The following is a 17,903-nucleotide window of genomic DNA, read 5'->3' as shown; positions in this document are numbered from 1 at the left end:
ACTACTTTCACTAAACCAGTCACACCTGAACAGGTGGCCCGGACTAGAGCAGTGAGCAGTGCATGGGCACGTCCTCTTGAATTTTATGACAATGCCTTTTCAAGTCATCTTTTAAATATAGATTTTAAAGGTAAATCTTTATTTACACTGGGTCCAAACCCCACAAAGCTTTTATAACACTACACAAGGAAATTAAATGTTCTTTTTCAAAGACATTTGTCTATTCAAATGGGGCCTGATTTATGTTCCTTCTCATATTACACAACTATAGGCAGGGCATTGATTGGCTGAGCAGGAGCTCGCGCTCTCCCCCCGTTGGCTGGATTGCACACGTCAGCAGTCAATACATCGTAGATGTATCAGAGTCCTGTCATCCGCTTCCTGGTATGAGTGAGTTCGAGTTGACGCATTACAGCTACTTTGTGGGTAAGTGAAAATAAGCTAGCGAGTTAGCTTCTTTATATTCTCTTAACAACTTCCATGCGGCGCTTTAAAAAATAAATAATAAAAACTCAGTTCGCTTTGTTTTGCGTTTTTTTTTTACAGGCGGTAACAAGCTGAAAGCCATTCCCCTGCGAGAAGAAAAAGCAGCTATCAAGAAAGCGTTTGACGCATGAGTTCAAAGGACGCGGTCGCGCGACAGAGATTCCACCGCGCGAGGAAACGCGGAAGCTTTACCATGAAGACGCGCGCGCGAAGGTGAATAAAAGTAGTTCCTGCTGTGACCCGCAAGCCTTGTTTTTTTTTTTTTTTTTTTTAACGCTGGGAAAAATGAGGTTTCGACTGCTGAAAAAGAATCTGCTGGTGCTTCTGGGCGTTTCCTTCGTGATTGTGACTCTCCTGTTCTCCGCACGTGTGCTATTTGTGAAAGAAGATGACGCAAGTGGACTTGATGATGACGTCATTCGAGGAAATCAACCGGTGCGTTCCGTGGACATGGCCGGGTTCAGCTTTGATTCGGTGCCTCAGATGACTCGGTCCGTTTTCAATGCCAATTACGTGCAGTATATCCACAACGCGGACAGGTTTCCGGGAGACCCTCGGCTCGTGCTGCTCGTGCAGGTCCACAACAGACCGGAATACCTCAAACTGCTCGTGAAGTCGCTGGAGAACGCTGCCGAGGTCCACGGTTTCCTTCTCATCTTCAGCCACGACTATTTTTCAGAGGAAATCAATGCTATCGTGCGGGGGATAACGTTCTGCAAAGTACTGCAGATTTACTTCCCTTTCAGTACCCAGCTGTTTCCCAATGAGTTTCCTGGGCGGGATCCGCGGGACTGCCCCCGGGACGCGTCCAAGGACGACGCTCTGAAGACGGGATGCCTCAACGCGGAACACCCGGACTCCTACGGCCATTACAGGGAGGCCTCCGTCACGCAGACCAAGCACCACTGGTGGTGGAAATTGCACTTTGTGTGGGAGCGCGTTCAGGTGATGCAGGGCTACAGCGGCTTCGTCATCTTTCTCGAGGAGGACAACTACCTTTTCCCCGACTTTTTTCATTTCTATAAATTAATGATCGAGTTCAGGGGGAGGAGCTGTCCGGACTGCGACCTGCTGGCTTTGGGCAGCCATGATGAACTGACCGGTTTTATAAAATTGTCCAATCAGGTGTTGACCACTTCGTGGATTTCTACTAAACACAACGTAGGCATGGCCGTCTCCAGGGAGCTGTACTACAAACTGATGGGATGCAGCAGTGAATTCTGTAGCTATGACGACTACAACTGGGACTGGACTCTGCAGCACCTCTCGGGCGGCTGCGTGTCGAAGCCCCTCAAGGTGCTCGCTGCGCAGGGCTCCAGGGTTCTCCACACGGGTCTCTGTGGCCTTCACCATCAGGAAAACTGCGAGCCAGAAGCGGCCTTGCAGAGGATTGAGGAGAACCTTGAGCTGGTGAAGGACGGCCTTTTCCCGCCGTCTCTTGCTCTGGTTGGCAAAGAAGCCGTGGAGCACAAGGAACATAAGAAGAATGGCGGATGGGGAGACATTCGGGACCACATGCTGTGCAATAACTATGCCAAACGTCTCTGAACTACGGCTTTTGTGTGGTGTGTAATAAAAAAAAAAAGAATATATTTGTAGGTTTATACAGCAAATCAGGGCTGCAGGGTTTGCGTTTTCACTTCAGATTTGTTGATATCCTTTTTTCAGTCGGGTCTTCCAAGATGTAGGACCAAGAATGTTTGTTGATGATTGTGGAATGTTTAATGCATGCAATTTCACATCGATGGATTAGTTTGTGTCTCTGGGTGTCGTGCAAGTTAAAACATTAGTTTAGATTTATCACAGTGCCACGGAAGAAAGTAAACTGTCCATGAGTCTACACGCTCTGATTTTATATTTGCAGATACGTTCCCACTGCTATGAAATCTGTACAGGCTGTTTGTTAATGAGTTCGTGGTGCTGGTGGTGAATTTATATTTTACATTTGTGTGCAAAGAAAGTTATTTTTAAGTAGAACATCAAAAAGGCAACTTTGTGACGTTAAAGGTTAGTCTGACATGGCTCGATGAAATGCACATAAAAGAAATGGTGTTGGTTATAACCAGGGATATTTTTGTTTTTGAGGTGAGATCAACTGCTAAATTGATCCATGCTAAGATGGATTGGTAATTGATTCTATTTTTTTGCATTTTAGGAGTGTATTTGTTTTTCCCAATGTCGAAAAGTGACCTTTTGGAGTCTTGTTCGAGATTCTTCGTTCTGCAAACACCAGACTCGACTGTGACTCTGCATTATTGAACTTCTTTAGTAGAATTTATTCTGGGATATGAAACCCAGTTGAGAGCAGAATGAATTGTTTTTGGATGTTTCAAGAAGGAGAGGCACGTTCTCTTTCTGGAATGAATTAACTGTGTGAAACACTTCTATACTCAGAGTGCCTTTTTACAATGTGAAAACAAACAGGTATATTGCCGTTGCCTTAAAGCTGATCAAAAGTGCCTTATACGGCTCTTCTGTTGTAACTTGTGACATTCTTTAAGGTCCACCGGCCACTATTGTTGCCCAAATACTCAGTGTGTGATCTTGACATTTTGCTTGCAACAGTTGAATGTAGCTCTAATTGAGTAGTCAATCCTGAAACCGATGACGCACAACATGGAGCTCCCTATCAGGTAATGAAATGGATGTGACAAGAAAATAATTTTCTATTTCATGTTTAAAATTTGAACATTTAAGATCATGGAAAATATTTTCAGATATGTAAAGATGTACTTTCTTGTGTAATGTGTGTTTATGTATGTGGGGCTTTTTGATTGCTTGGCTCGTGAGCTGTACAGTTGATAAGAATGAGACCAAATATTTTTGTGTTATTCTGATAATCCATGAAATAGCTGTTCATTGTTCAGCCAGTGTTGGTCAAATGGGAAAAATAAAGACTCTATTCTTTAAATTTTGTGAAAATGTATGTGTGCCAGTTCTCTAGTTTTCCCTGCCACTATTATATCTATAGTTATTTCAGGAAAATATTAAAAGCAGCTGCTCATTAATCTTTTTACACCACCCATGAAAAGTAAAAGTGCTTTGGAGTTTGTGTATTCTTATTTTAACTTATTCTTGAATCCTTATAAGTAAATGGGAAAATCTGGAATTTATTAAAAAAAAAATATCCATACGAGTATTCAGATTGTTCTCAAAATTGTATATAATTTAAGTTAGACCAAGATCTGACATTAAAATGTATTTGACTGACAGTTCAAACGAGCTGCTGAACCCCCGTCAACGGAAGATGACGTATGAGCCTTGGGCCGTGTGTCACATGACGGATTCCTTCACTTTCATTGGTCAACTTTTCCTCGTTTATTTCCGGAAGTAAGTTGTTGACAGCGACATACTTTTCAAAAAAGACAACCGAACCTCGTATCGACAGGGGACAGGTAAACAGTGACACACACAATATTTAACGATTCCGATTTATTTATTTGGGAGTACAGTAATCCACATTTCACATTGCCTCCATGAGTTATACTCGGTGTGTTTTACGAAGCTAGTGCTAGCCGTTAGCTGTTATTGCCCGTAGCTTACGTAATGGCAGACAATTCAATTATTAAAATCACAATTGATAGCGAAGCGAACCAGCCCGCAACGCCTCGTGTAAAACATCTCGGCATGCAACCAATGCGAAGAGACGAGGAATGATCCGCGATAGATCGAGCTAATGGCCGCTAGCGAGTCCACACCGGTAGCTCTGATGCTCCCAGTCAACAGATACTGTAACAGCAAACTAGTTCTACAGTTAACACGATCTGCTGATAACTAACGCGTTGTTAACGCGTTATTAACTGTGTGTCCTCCTCCGCAGGATGGCACACTGGTTTCACAGAAACCCTCTGAAGGCGACGGCGCCCGTCTCCTTTAGCTTCTACGGGGTGGCAGGAAGCCCCGCGGCTAATAAGATATGCAAGTGAGTGTCAACCTTCCCGTCTCGTCTCCTTGCCCACCTCCGTGATGCTGTAATGTGATCACAGAATACTGAATCAATCTGAACGCTGCATTCAAAGCACCAACTGATTTGTATTGACTGATGCGTTCAGCGACCTGAGGACAACCAGGGCGAGGCTGTTGGAGATGTTCACCGACGTCACCTGCACCCCTGACATTATGAAAAACGCCACCGACGCGTACTTCTCCCTCCTGCAAGGTATAAGATTACGGCGCGAGAGGTCTACGTCTATCAAATTGTATTTGTATGCGTTTGTGTACATTGTGCAGTGTTGTCCATCAGTGTTTCAGTCAAATGTAATTCAAACCATCATGCTGAACTTTAGCGCATGTGCAGTACTATATTGTCACTTGATGACTACATATACCCACATATAAGTTGGAATAGGAAAATATGCAGCATATAGTATGTGAGTCTCTAAAATACTTACGGGCAAATCTAGATGTATGAGAAATGACAAAACAGTATAATTATGCAGATGCTTCTTATTATACAGCTCATCTTGTTTTGTTAATTGTTGTAAATATTTTATTCTCTTTTTTTTTTGGTTTCTAACATTACATTATCTGATTTTGATTTGCTCCTAACCAGCTGCTTCTGTTTCTTAAATATTGATTAATGATACAATAGGCTTTATTTTATCCTTGGATGGAACTACACAGGATAACAAGATGAGGTACATTCAGAACTTCAAATGGACCGACACCTTACAAGGAAACACACCAAGGTAAGAGAGATAAAATGTTCTGATGTCATTGAGAGTGGCAGCTTTTTACTTTTTACTTGGGTTTCATGGTTGGGGGTGGGTGTATTCAAAAAGGGATCCCACAGGTGAACATTGAACACTAGTGTAATCAGATTACTATCCAGTGTGTAGCTCCTTAAATGTCCAAAACAAAGGATTATAAGACAGTTCTGATCCTAGTCTTCAGCCACAGCTACAATGAGCTCTGCAATAACTTGCTAATCTTTAATTGTCAGTATTGATTTTATCATGCATCAATAACCCAACATCTCTCCATGCTCTCAGTGCCCAGCAAGATGCCATCTTTGAGCTGGTCTCCATGGCCTTTAATGTCGCCCTGTGGCACACCAAGTTTGCCTCCAGACTAGCAGGCAAAGAAAAGTATGTGTTTTGGTTTGTGTGTGTGTGTGTGTGTGTGTGTGCTGTCATGCTTTGTTGCTATGCTAAATAGTTTTTGCTGTAATGCTTTGTTAACAGCGTCACAGAGGCAGAAGCGAAAGATGTTCACCGGAGCCTGAAAGTTGCTGCTGGCGTATATAAAAACCTCAAGGTGAGATATTTCTGCAGACTAACCGTCTAATTGAATAGGTGGAGGAGAGCGATTCAAGTCTCTCTATTAGCATTTCCTGGAATGTAGTATTGGTATTCATCAGGATACTTCGTGACAGAACATAATATGAAACACGCGAACAAAGCAAGGAGCAAACAGACTTGTAACATCGAGACCTCGATATTTAACGATGATTTTGTTCGCTACAGGAGGTCCACATCCCTCGTCTCATCACCCCAGCTGAAAAAGGCCGCGACCTGGAGCCCAGAGTTTTGGATGCTTATATCATCCAGTGCCAAGCGGAGGCGCAAGAAGGTAAAGCAGCTCCGGGTTTGGGTCGTGCACGAGCTACCGTGCAAACTTGTACTAGTTTGTTTGCTGATGGCTGGCGTGCTGATTGTGTCTCAGATCCTTTCCTGTTTAAGGATGGTTTTATTTTGAAAATAAACTGATTATTGTAAATATTTCAGAAACAAATGAATGCTTGTGTTGGGCGGGGCTTAACTTTGTCTTGTAGCCACATTCGCTGCGCCTCTCGAACTAAAACCTTTACCTGCTGTTCTTTACAAGCATTCCTCCCTTTCACAGTGACGATCGCCAGAGCGATTGAGCTGAAGCACAACGCCACGCTCGTCGCAGCGCTGGCGTTTGAAACGGCAAACTACTATCAAAAAGCAGGTCAGTTTTTCTTTTCTTTTTTGACACGTTAGGTTGAAGACATCATTTTGACTGAAATTATTTATGTAGAAAGTGGGACGCCACTCGCCGTGTCATGAGTTGATAACGTCCAGCGTGGTTCGGATAATCAATCACATTCGAATAATTAATCACATTGGCACATTGATCTCACAGCAAGCTGCTTTTTCTGCTTTAAATCGGATTAGAATCCTGTTTTTGTTCGTGGGTTTCCGGCGAGTGGAGAATATATATATATATAATAAATATTTCTTAAAATAAAGATATACAACATTTAGGGATTTCTCTTACTAGAAAACATCTTCCATTTAAACTGCCTCTGTTTTATCTTCCACCCCTCCGTTTTTTTAATGTGCATCTAAGAACACTAATTTTGAAGGGCTAGACGACCGCTGCACCGCCGTCTCCGCTACCTTTACGCTGGAGCTCACCGAATGGAGGCGTGGCGGCGAGTGCCGGGGCTCAGAGGAGACTTGGGAATGTGACTTCTCCTGCTCTGGAACAGGCTGCTAACGACGAGTGTTTCTGTCTGCAGACCACACGTTGAACACGCTGGAGCCCGAGTACAGCAGCAAGTGGAGGAAGTACCTGCAGCTCAAGCTGCACTTTTACATGGCTTACGTAAGTTCATCCGCGATCCAAAGGGCCTCACTGGCAGCCGTGCTTCAGATGCAACCTTCTGCTCCAAGACAAAGACGGAAGAAGAAGAAGACATAAATCCGACCAATGAAAAATACTCACTGTTGTGCTTTCAGGCGTACTGCTATCATGGACAGACACTGCTGGCGAGCGACAAGTGTGGCGAGGCAATCAGATCCCTCCAGGAGGCAGAAAAATGTACGGAGTGTGGATATCGTTTGAACTAGATGCATTAGTTCTGTCATGTCCCCCCCCCCCCCCCCCCGCCTGGATGTGCTTCGCATTAACACGCGGACCCTTCCGTTTAGGTTACTCCCATGCCGAGGAGCTTTGTAAAGAGTATCGTCAGACCAAAGGCCCGGGATCCACGGCCAAACCATCAGAGCATCTGTTCTTCCTCAAGCTGGGAGGTCTCATTAAAAACACGCTGGAGAAGTGCCAGAGAGAAAATGGCTTTATGTGAGTGAGCTGGGCAGGCCTGATCACGCGCACACGCACGCACAAACACGCACACACCATGTGTGTTGTTCTTGGAAGGAATGCGATCTGATGCCTTAAAGCTGCATCAGTCGGTTTGTTAAAACATCTTATCTTAAGTTGTTATTTGAAATAATCCTCTGTGATGTCACAGGAAGTGGCAGCCCCCCCCCCCCCCCCCCCTCAGTTTACAATTGGCACATTTCTCTGCAGATACTTCCACAAGGTCCCGGGTGAGGCGCCCCTGCTGGAGTTGAAGGCGAGTTACGGCCTGGTGGAGCCAGTCCCCTTCGAGCTGCCGCCACTCAGCGAGCAGTGCTCCGCCGAGGTCTACGCGACCTTCGACCTGACCAAGGGAGCTAAAAAGGGCAAGGTACCGCTGGATGACCTCACGGCCTCTTCGTTCAGAGACAAACTGGATCGTTCACATCTGTTGTTGCTGCTTTCACTCCAGGCCAAACCCAAAGAGGAGGAGGTGAGACCCGTGAAGGAGCCGGATCTGAAGCCCCAGAAGGACACCGGCTGCGTCGTCTCCTAAAACGCTCCTGCGGCTCCACCGTTAGCCTCGCGCTTCAGAAACCACCCGTTGTCATGGCGACAGCTGTATTTCTTTTCAAGTCAAGGAAAAAAATAATTACTTTTTGTAACATGAATCACTTGTTGTTTTATATTCATGCTGAAACATAGGTGTGTTGTATTTTGCTGTTATAGGCCAGAGCCTGTCCCAACGTTTTAACAGTAAACATAAACTAAAGCGCTTAAAAGATATTATCGTCAGTAATTAGTTTACAGATTAAGTTATTAGGTTAGCTTGGGTCTTAACATGAGGCCTTTTTACGGAGGTAAGCCTGACGGGCGATGTCGCCTGACTGGTGGTGCCTTTGGCTGTTAGAACGTGACCGATCGAGAATCTAAATGAAAGAATTACTTATAGGAAGAGAAATGATTAAAAAATAGACAAATTTATATATGAAATATTTACCAATGACACGAGGAATGCTTGCATTTTAACGCTATTGTTCACCCGCAAAATCGTACTTAGAATTACGAATTAGCCGAACTCAAAATAATTAAAACGCCTTATTGCCGGTCAACCTGCTTTTGCTTTAGCAATCAACATTAGATTTATATCACACGACTGTAATCTTTTTGTACATGACATGACGTAGCTGCTGTTCCATTACTTTGCTTAGGCTCAACAATTGTTTTGGCTAGCTTTGAGGTTCTGCGATTATATCTCTGATAGTAGTAGTTCTTAATTTATACTGATTGTTACGTCATGATGGTTTAACTGCTGACTTTAAAGCACTTCTCGTGGTATTTAATTCTGTGTTTTACCAGTCACCGGGTCGGTTGTGATGCTGGTTTTCATCTTTATGATTCATTGAATACAGTTTGAAGGCCTGCATTTCTAAACCGTCTTTTGTTTCTGGGGAGTGGCAGCGTCTTTGTTGATGCCGTGTGCATCTGTTGAGTATTAACCCTTCCTGCAAGACAAATATCGGGGGGGGGGGGAATTTACGTCAGCAGACGGCAGAAGTGGGACAACGCATTATAGTATCATCATCATCGGCCATTTTCAAAGTAAATGTTGGTTAAAGCATAATCATCAGTTGCTTGTTTAAAGTGTAATAAACTGCGCCTGTGTACTCATTTATTGCCCGACGTGAATATTAGCTTACCTGAGCGACACACGAGACCTTTGCACTTCACAGGGCTTTCACTCGAATCATAAAATGATGTCATTCTATTCAGGCTGTGTCGGATCATCAGAATATTCACTCCTGTAGCTCATCATTCTTCTCTGATGGCAATCCTCCATGGACATTGTATTTCAGATACTATTAAATCCTATGTAAAGTTCTATTCTCTTGTTTATAATAATTTTGATCCCATAATTTCACACAGTGCCAAAAAGAAACTTGAATCAAATTTTACATTTTCACAGTTTTTATTTCTCTATCCAACATGTTATAATTTTATATCTCAGTGATCATACTGTTGGTCAATACTAAGAAAACATTGAAACGTCAATCAGCAAATATGTCTGAATATATTATTCTTATACTCGTGTCTGACATTAGTATGTCATTATACTTAGAGCTGCGTGTTTTGTACAAGAGGCGTTAAAAAAATAACATTTAACTTTTATTTCACTCTTGCATGCGAGGAGAGGAGGTGAAAGTAATTATAAGGTGAATAGTGGAAATATTGCCATTTAAGTGTTGTGATAATAAATAATACGCCTTGACTTCAACACAACCTGGACAAGCCCTGCCCCTCACGCCCGACAGCTCTGCCTCTACTTCCTTGAGATAAGCTTATTAAACACTCCTGTTTCTGCAGGCTCAAATTTCAAGACGGATCCTGTGTCCCGTAGTTGTTTTTGTCCACGTGGCAGAGTCAGCGTGGATGCACATTCAGCAGAACCGGGACATGATAAAGAAGCGACACGGCTGGATTGGAAACACTCTGAGGAATGAGCAACAGTCAGCAGGAAGTAAGTGTTGTAAGAATGAAAGCCAGGCAGACATGTTGGTGTTCTGACAATCAACAGTTAGCCTTTCAGTAAACGCAGTCTGGATATGAAAGATACTTTACCATTACCTCGTCTAGAATGTCGATAGAGTGCCACAAGGGCAACATATTTGGCAAATGAAATAGAGTGCAAGTTAAACGTTTTTCTGTCTCAGACGCCAGACGTCCAGGAGACGGCGTTCGGAGGTGCTGCTGTGTCCAAACAGAGGAGGATCATCCACTTCTCCAGCGGTGAAACTATGGAGGAGGAAGACGGTGACGAGGAGGAGGAGGAGGAGGAGGAGGAGGAGGACTCTTCAGATGGACAGCCCTTTAGTGAACCTGAAGCGAGGGTGAGACTCTGTTTAAGGGAGAAATGTCATAGATGTAGCAGATAGTTCATGTTCTGTCTCTTCCACTGCAGACCAGGCTCTCATTCCAGGCTGTGGCCATTCGAGTTGGGAGGATTTCCCTGCTAAGTACGTAAAGTGACCATCAGCTGCATTAATAGCATGCAAAAAATAATGGCGCAAAGGCCTTCCTCCTCACAACTTCCTGTGTTGCTCTTTCCAAAATTAGCTTGTGACTTCCTTGGAGAAAGACTAGCTGCTGCACTGGGACTGAATGCAGCTAAATACCAGTACGCCATTGATCAATATCACCATGATCACAAGGTAATGCAGAAGCTGCGAGTGTCACAATGTAGATATACAACATCATTATATAGATTTCAGGAGGCCTAATGTGTCAGGCCGGATTTGAGATAGATTTGAAAGGAATATTGATCGTGCATGGTTTAATTCTGTGTCCTTGATTCCGTTCCCACAGATGAAAAGCAGTCAAGCTGCACACAATCAGAGAGGAGGACAGGAAGACGCAGAGACCTTCCACCTCTCCTCAGGCTTGGGGAGGAGTCGCTATGGAGCCACAGCAGACGTGAGATCCCCGGTGCATTCTCATAAGAGCTGCGGCGAGACGCGTAAAGACGGACATGAAGGGTTTCACAACAGAGGATACCAGGCAGAAGACATTTTGAAACAAAACTAGAAGAAGTCAAGCGTGGTGTGGTTTGGTGTGAATGCCTTGAAGTTCACTGTGTGACGGGATAATGCTGTTTTATGACTGGTTTGGCTGATAGAATGTAACTCCAACAATATGTGCATACAAATAAGGTGATTTGCAATAAAAACTTAAATGAAATATTTTTTTCAGTATTTAATTATCACTTTAATTTCTGGCTGTGGTTTTTGGGACCCTTCCCCTGTAACTTTTACAGAATACCCTGAAGTCTTATTTGTATCTTTAAAATTACTTAAAATACTGAAACCACGTCACTGGAAAAGACAAAAAACAAGAATTCCCCAAATCAAACCAAATAAACAAGCAGTTGTTCAGCTCTTCATTAGCGTCCTCCAGTGGAATTAATATGAACTGAACAGACTTGATCGAGAATGGCCGAATGTCGTCCGTTTATCACTCGTAAATGAACAATGTCTTCTTGTCTATCAACATTACAGCGATCGGAAACGATAGATTTTTTAAAAACACAATTTGCAAAACTATGCGACGAGGATGGGATTCGAACCCACGCGTGCAGAGCACAATGGATTAGCAGTCCATCGCCTTAACCACTCGGCCACCTCGTCCGTGTGAAGCGTGGGAAAAATATTTGAAAAATAATTTTGTCACAAAAACGTCTGAGGAACATTTTAAAATGTGGCATTTAACCGAGCTGTCGGTCTACATGATCGTTTTCGGATGAGAACTTGCATCGAGCTGCTGTTCAGGATTAAAACAGGAAAATATTTCTGTCCATCCATTGATTGTAGAATGTCTGATCTTCTAATTACGGTTTTGTTTGGCACGTGTCGGCCACCGTATCTACTGGATATCGAACTGACATCAGACATAGCAGATCAGGATGAAAGTCCATGAAGTATTTCAGGAAATATTACATCAAAACGGTCCTCAAGAAACAGGAAAGGAACGACGAGGATGGGATTCGAACCCACGCGTGCAGAGCACAATGGATTAGCAGTCCATCGCCTTAACCACTCGGCCACCTCGTCCGTGTGAGGGGTGCCGCACCTTGAGGCGGGCCTGTGTCCTTCCCCACTAACTCCCCCTGTCTTCCTCTCTCGTTCTCCTGCAATCAGTTCATTCCCATCACCTGTGCTCCTGCCAACACCTGCAACACATCTGTCATCAGCCCTGCCCCTACATACACTCTGCTCAGACACCGCACCCCTGCCAGATTGTTAGCGATGATGCCTACTCTCCAGCATTCCAGACTGACCTCCAGTGTTTCGGCCCTGCCTGATTCCTGGGTTGTGTCCCTTCGCCTGCCCCTCGGGATCTGTCTGCTGGTTTGGATTGACGACCCGGTAACAAACAATAAAGCTCTGGTTTTGGATTCCCGCTCTGCTGTCGTGCGTTTGGGTTTTTTCCTGCCTTGGTCTGTGACATTTGGCTTTTATTACGGGAGATGTGTGATCAAACTGTTCTAGACTTCAGAATCAAAGACCATCATCTCTTGTCCTTTTGGACAAAATAGATCCAGCTTGTCGCATGTTGATGAAAAATTCCTTAACTCCCCAGTCAGCTGAACCTTAACTGGGGGGGGGGGGGTTACCTCCAGTTTAAAAAATGACGATATGAAAATGCGATGATGAACTGCTCAAATCAACGAAATCACCTGTGTAGACATTTAAGGCGTATCAGGAGAATGATTGTAAGATAAAGGTGTAATAAATGTGATATCAGATAGTGTCTTATTGCCTTTATCAATCACTGTAAATGTAAAAAAACATCAATAGGCAGCAATATATTTATCTAGCAAAGATGAGTGGGTGAAAGACGGTGCCCCCCAGCCACGCACAGTTCAGAGACCAGACCCACCAACGTTATAACAACCGACTTTATGGCATCATTTCATAACCAATCCGGTGGTGATTCTACGCGGGGTCGGCAGTTTACCGCCGTTCATGGACCCAGAGCGTCAGAGACACTGAGGACAGGTGTAAAATTATTCATTAAACACCGTATCGAACACACCTGATCAAAGTTCCTCTCCGGTCTCGTCTTTATGGAAGTGTTTACACCAGCCATCGGAAAAAACGCGTCAGTGTCCGCGCAGCGACATGGCCTCCTTGCACGTCTCCAGCAGGGCTGCTGCTGCGCTCATTGGAGTGCTGCTCGTTTTGAAGGTGAGGGATTTGAATTGTTTAATGAAATTCAGAGACATTGAAAGGATACGGGGTGAAGACGGTTGAAAGTGAAATGTGTGTGTCTTTGTGTTTGTCAGGCGCGAGCTGCTCCAACACACACCGGTTGGTTCTATAAAGCTTTATTGATCGTTTGAGATGCAAAAACAATCAATCCTTTTGGTTGCTTTTTCCTCTCTGACCGTAAATTCAACCTGCAGGTGATGTTGATGCAGATGCTGGTGAACTGAGGGACGACATACTGGAGATCAATAAAGGTACTGCTGTACTGTTTTGCATGTACTAAGGTGTGCGTACTATGTGTAATTTGAGTGTACTCGCTATTCTAGGGTTGCATCACCTGTTTGAGGGAGACATCGCTGGCGATGTAAGAAGAACTTCAACATTTAGATTAGTTTGTCAAGAACTGTCAGATACATTAATTTCTTTCACCGTGTCTCGCAGCCGGCCAGAAATGCAATCCTCGATCAAACAAGAAGATGGAAGTTTCCCATCCCCTACATATTAACCGATTCCTTGGGTACGCTTTGGCACGCAGAGACGTAGTTTAATAACAAACAAATAATCTGCCGCGCATGCAAAGATGTTCTGATCGGAAAATGATTGGGGGATTATTCTAGAGCTGAATGCGAAGGGTGTGATCCTCCAGGCTTTTGAGGAATATCGTCTGAGGTCCTGTGTGGATTTCAAGCCCTATGAAGGAGAGGCAAGCCACATCTCCTTCGCCAAGCTGTCCGGGTGAGGAAAGATCTCGTGCGTTGCACAACTTTATGAGGGCGCCGTCAAGAGCCAATGCTTTCAAGATGAAATGCTTTTTATGGCTTATTGATAGGACCTTTGGTTGATTGTGTTTCCATTATTTCAGGTGCTGGTCATTTGTTGGCGACGATAAAAAAGGCCAGAATGTGTCCATAGGTGCCAGGTGTGACACCAAGTCCATTGTGCAGCATGAGCTCCTCCATGCTCTGGGCTTCTATCATGAACAATCTCGCTCAGATAGAGACGACTACGTCAAAATCTGGTGGGACCAAATTGAAGAAGGTCGGTCACGGCCTCCTTTTTTTTTTTTTTTATCAGAAGAAGACAGAAATGGTTCAGTATAACACATTAATGCATTCATTAAAGCTACTTTATATTAATTCAATAACGATTATGGAGACTTTGATTGCATGGTGCGCTGAGTTATGCAGTTATTTGGTCATTAACTAAAGTACTTTTACTGTTTTTCACATCCTAGTCCAGCTGTGAAATCAATGAATACAGATTAATAATGCACATTTAATGCCGATTATATAATTCAACCAGGCGATCACGAGCTATTTCAAAGGGATAACCATGCGCATTCATGCATTTGTGTGTCGTCATGCTGTATGCAAACACGACGCTGTTACTGTCCTCTCAGGGATGGAGCACAACTTCGATAAGTACGCGGACGACTTCATCACCGATCTGAACACGGCATATGATTACGAGTCCATCATGCACTACAGACCCCTGTCCTTCAACAAGAATGAAAGCATTCCCACGATCACCACCACCATACCCCATTTTAATGAGGTCATCGGCCAGAGGCTGGACTTCAGTGCCGTGGACATCACCAGACTCAACCGCATGTACGACTGTGGTGAGTGTCGTCTTCACGCTGGAAGCTTAAACGGCAGGGCCCGTGCGTCAGCTCGTCTCCGCCCCCACACCGGAATGCGTCGCTCTTTGAAGGCCGATAACCCGATGGCCGTGTTGTTCCAGCAAACACTCTCACCCTCCTGGACCAGTGCTCCTTTGAGATGATCAGCATCTGTGGGATGATCCAGAGCGAAGTGGACGACGCAGACTGGGTCCATGTGCTGAGCAGTCCGGGTGATACGGACCACACCCTGGGGGGGCGCTGCAGAGGTGCTGTAAATATACGCTAAATGCGATACGTACATTCAACACAGTCCACGAAAAGACATTTCTCTCTTTCTCTATAGTTTACAGCTGATAAGTTTAATTAATAAGAAATATAATTTCCCTGTGGGATTATTAGAGAATTCTGATAAACTCTATTGTTCGTCTGATTTGAATATGACGTAACAGAAAGGCAAATTTCATTTGCTGTTATTGAACCATTAAAATGCTGCTTATTCTCTTTTTAGATTCCGGCTACTTCATGAAGTTTGACACTTCTTCTGGGACAGTGGGAGCCAGTGGCTTGCTGGAGTCACGCATCCTCTATCCCAAGAGAAACGAGCAGTGCCTGCAGTTCTTCTACAAGATGAGTGGAGCAGCCGGGGACAGACTGGTGATCTGGATCAGGGCTGATGACGGGACAGGGACTGTGAGCACTATGAAGAAGATTCACACCATAACTGGTATTTCACTTTACCCTCATTGCGTACTCGCATAGAATACACTTGAAATTGCTCACAGCTGTTCAAAATGCTTGGATGCAAAACGGCTCAGGAACTCACTCTTTGGTCTTAATGGATAATAAAATCCCAAAATCTTTACAGCAGTCACAAAATGTTCCGTTTTCCAGGTGATGGAGTTGCTGCATGGAAAATTGCTAACGTGACCCTCAAGATGACAGAGAAGTTCCGCTATGTCTTCCAAGGCATCAGAGGAAGTAGCAACTCCTCGGGCGCCATCTTGGTCGATGATGTCACTCTAACTGAGACAGTTTGTCCCAACGCTGTCTGGCTCATCCAGAACTTCACCAACCTTCTCGCCATCTCTCCACCTAACAGCGCGATTAAGAGCCAGTGCTTCAGCAATTCAGAGGGTTACTTTTTCGGCATCAACGTGCACCCGAATGTAAAGGACGGTCTTTACCAAGACTACGTTGGCATGACCGTGCATCTCTGCAGCGGGGAAAACGATGCCGTGATGGAGTGGCCAGTCAAAAACAGACAGATATCCATTGTTGCCGTGGATCAGGATGCTGATGTGAAGCTTAGAATGTCCTCAACGAGAAGCTTGACCACAGGTACGTACGTCCAGGTCATAAGAAGTTAGGAAAAGCTTTAGGTTTGAGCTAAATTCCAGCTGGCATAGTCAAAAAGTTTTGTCAAAAAGGAAAAACCCGTCTGGCATTTCCGAAAGAACATCTGCATGAGCGATAAATGTTTTCATCTTTAGATCATCTGCAAATGTATGTATATCTCAGAAATGTCTTACTTAATCTTGAATAATTATTTTTCACACAAATCAACTTCAACATCCTAAATGCAAAACCGTTTTTTTCCCCGATGACTTCCGTTTTCCCATCAGACATTCATCCTCGCTGGAACAGACCCACAAGTTCTTCAGGAGCATCGTACGACCACAGCTGCCAGTGCTACCGCGGTCCAAATTTCGGCTGGAGTGCATTCATCTCTCACAAACATCTGCAAAGTAGGAGCTTCCTCAAGAACGATGACCTCATCATCACGGCTGACTTCAATGGTGAGCATCAGAAATATCAGCTAGCTCCACATGGCTGTTCATTCCAGATTCATTTTTTACTCCTTTAATTGTATTGACCCGTTGCTTCCTTAGATTTGACCCATCTTATTAACACTGAGGTACCTGTCATACCGAGTGACGGCACAGGCGAAGTGGAAACGAGACAGGAGTCTCTGAAATACAGAGAAACACAGCCAAACCCCGTCACCCCAAGCCTTGCTTAAATGGAAATGTGTGTGTGTGGGGGGGGGGGGGGGGGGAATTGAAGGCTAAGTCTTGTGTAGGTGTTTGGTTGTCTTTGCAGGGATGAATATTTACAGCAGATGTAATAAAGTGGTGGATGGATAAATAAACAAATGCCCTTAAAATCCATGGCAGAGGTACTAAATTATCACCTTTCCTTGAAGGGAATCCTGTGACAGACCCCTGGGGGATCCCGTAAATTAAGTGTCTTATCTTAACACAAAGACTGGAAGGCTTACCCTCCAGTCTATATATTGGATATATCCAATAGATATATTGGATATGCATTTATTCATGAACAAAAACAAAATTTCCCCTATTCTGCAATAGATTAGGATTTACAATCTATCCTATTAAATCTATTAAATTTGATTGTTTGTTGTGTATTTGAACATCTCTGCCCACTGCCTAATTTACCAGACAGGTGTTGCAGGACTCAAACTCGGGACACGTAGCGTGCGGTTTCACAGCCAAACTAAAGCGATTACTTATGTTTCAGGAAATAGAATTACGCACTTATGGAAATTATATCTACTCTTCTTCAGGTGAACATTAAGCCCGACCTCCTAGTATTCTGGTAAAACATTATTGGAGCAGAACATGGACAAAAGCATTCTGGCAGCTCTGATTGGTGGCAGAGTGGGAAATGTAGTTCTAACGCATCACCATTATCTGGCCTCAGAGGAATAATGTGTCGTCTGCGTTCATTCAACAGGGGAAAACAGATTTAGTTTAAATCATCCATAGTGTAATGAACAATAAAAGGCAATATATTCCTTGCTTTTAATTTCATGAAATATTATCTCACATACATAGAATTTAGAAGCATATATTAGTCACACTATAGGAAAACTTTATAACTTAATAAATTAATCAAACCAACTCATTGAATTTGTTCTATATACAACCCGCATTCACACAGAATGGAACATGCAGAACAAA

General features: G+C 43.8%; 3 protein-coding genes and 2 non-coding genes across 5 annotated transcripts; 3 read left to right on the top strand and 2 right to left on the bottom strand.

The window, feature by feature from the left end:
• The first annotated feature begins 385 nt into the window (after positions 1 to 385).
• Positions 386 to 3,381, top strand: si:ch73-91k6.2 (alpha-1,6-mannosyl-glycoprotein 2-beta-N-acetylglucosaminyltransferase). Its single transcript, XM_068753753.1, has 2 exons — positions 386 to 426; positions 547 to 3,381. Exon 2 carries the CDS (start codon positions 772 to 774, stop codon positions 2,032 to 2,034), a length of 1,263 nt encoding a protein of 420 aa, XP_068609854.1. The 5' UTR covers positions 386 to 426; positions 547 to 771; the 3' UTR covers positions 2,035 to 3,381.
• A 437-nt stretch (positions 3,382 to 3,818) lies between these two features.
• On the top strand, positions 3,819 to 9,375 carry brox (BRO1 domain and CAAX motif containing). Its single transcript, XM_068753824.1, has 13 exons — positions 3,819 to 3,881; positions 4,307 to 4,408; positions 4,539 to 4,645; positions 5,078 to 5,174; positions 5,478 to 5,573; positions 5,670 to 5,742; positions 5,952 to 6,057; positions 6,331 to 6,420; positions 6,974 to 7,059; positions 7,194 to 7,275; positions 7,386 to 7,536; positions 7,768 to 7,927; positions 8,009 to 9,375. The coding sequence occupies exons 2-13, from the start codon at positions 4,308 to 4,310 to the stop codon at positions 8,090 to 8,092; spliced, it is 1,233 nt and encodes a 410-aa protein (XP_068609925.1). The 5' UTR covers positions 3,819 to 3,881; position 4,307; the 3' UTR covers positions 8,093 to 9,375.
• A 519-nt stretch (positions 9,376 to 9,894) lies between these two features.
• On the top strand, positions 9,895 to 16,942 carry mep1a.2 (meprin A, alpha (PABA peptide hydrolase), tandem duplicate 2). The gene is made up of 19 exons (XM_068754079.1): positions 9,895 to 10,054; positions 10,248 to 10,399; positions 10,446 to 10,528; positions 10,651 to 10,745; positions 10,900 to 11,007; positions 12,228 to 12,455; positions 13,176 to 13,277; positions 13,376 to 13,400; positions 13,496 to 13,552; positions 13,625 to 13,662; positions 13,740 to 13,815; positions 13,916 to 14,033; positions 14,161 to 14,336; positions 14,698 to 14,919; positions 15,042 to 15,188; positions 15,431 to 15,646; positions 15,814 to 16,260; positions 16,545 to 16,718; positions 16,812 to 16,942. Exons 1-19 carry the CDS (start codon positions 10,034 to 10,036, stop codon positions 16,940 to 16,942), a joined length of 2,616 nt encoding a protein of 871 aa, XP_068610180.1. The 5' UTR covers positions 9,895 to 10,033.
• On the bottom strand, positions 11,636 to 11,717 carry trnas-gcu (transfer RNA serine (anticodon GCU)). The gene has a single exon. It is a non-coding gene; the product is annotated as a tRNA-Ser (tRNA).
• On the bottom strand, positions 12,059 to 12,140 carry trnas-gcu (transfer RNA serine (anticodon GCU)). The gene has a single exon. It is a non-coding gene; the product is annotated as a tRNA-Ser (tRNA).
• Positions 16,943 to 17,903: the final 961 nt, after the last annotated feature.

This window comes from Brachionichthys hirsutus, chromosome 20 (genome assembly GCF_040956055.1).
Source record: "Brachionichthys hirsutus isolate HB-005 chromosome 20, CSIRO-AGI_Bhir_v1, whole genome shotgun sequence".
NCBI lineage: Eukaryota > Metazoa > Chordata > Actinopteri > Lophiiformes > Brachionichthyidae > Brachionichthys > Brachionichthys hirsutus.
The sequence above is the reverse complement of the archived record's forward strand: the minus strand, read 5'-3'. Positions and strand labels throughout refer to the sequence as shown.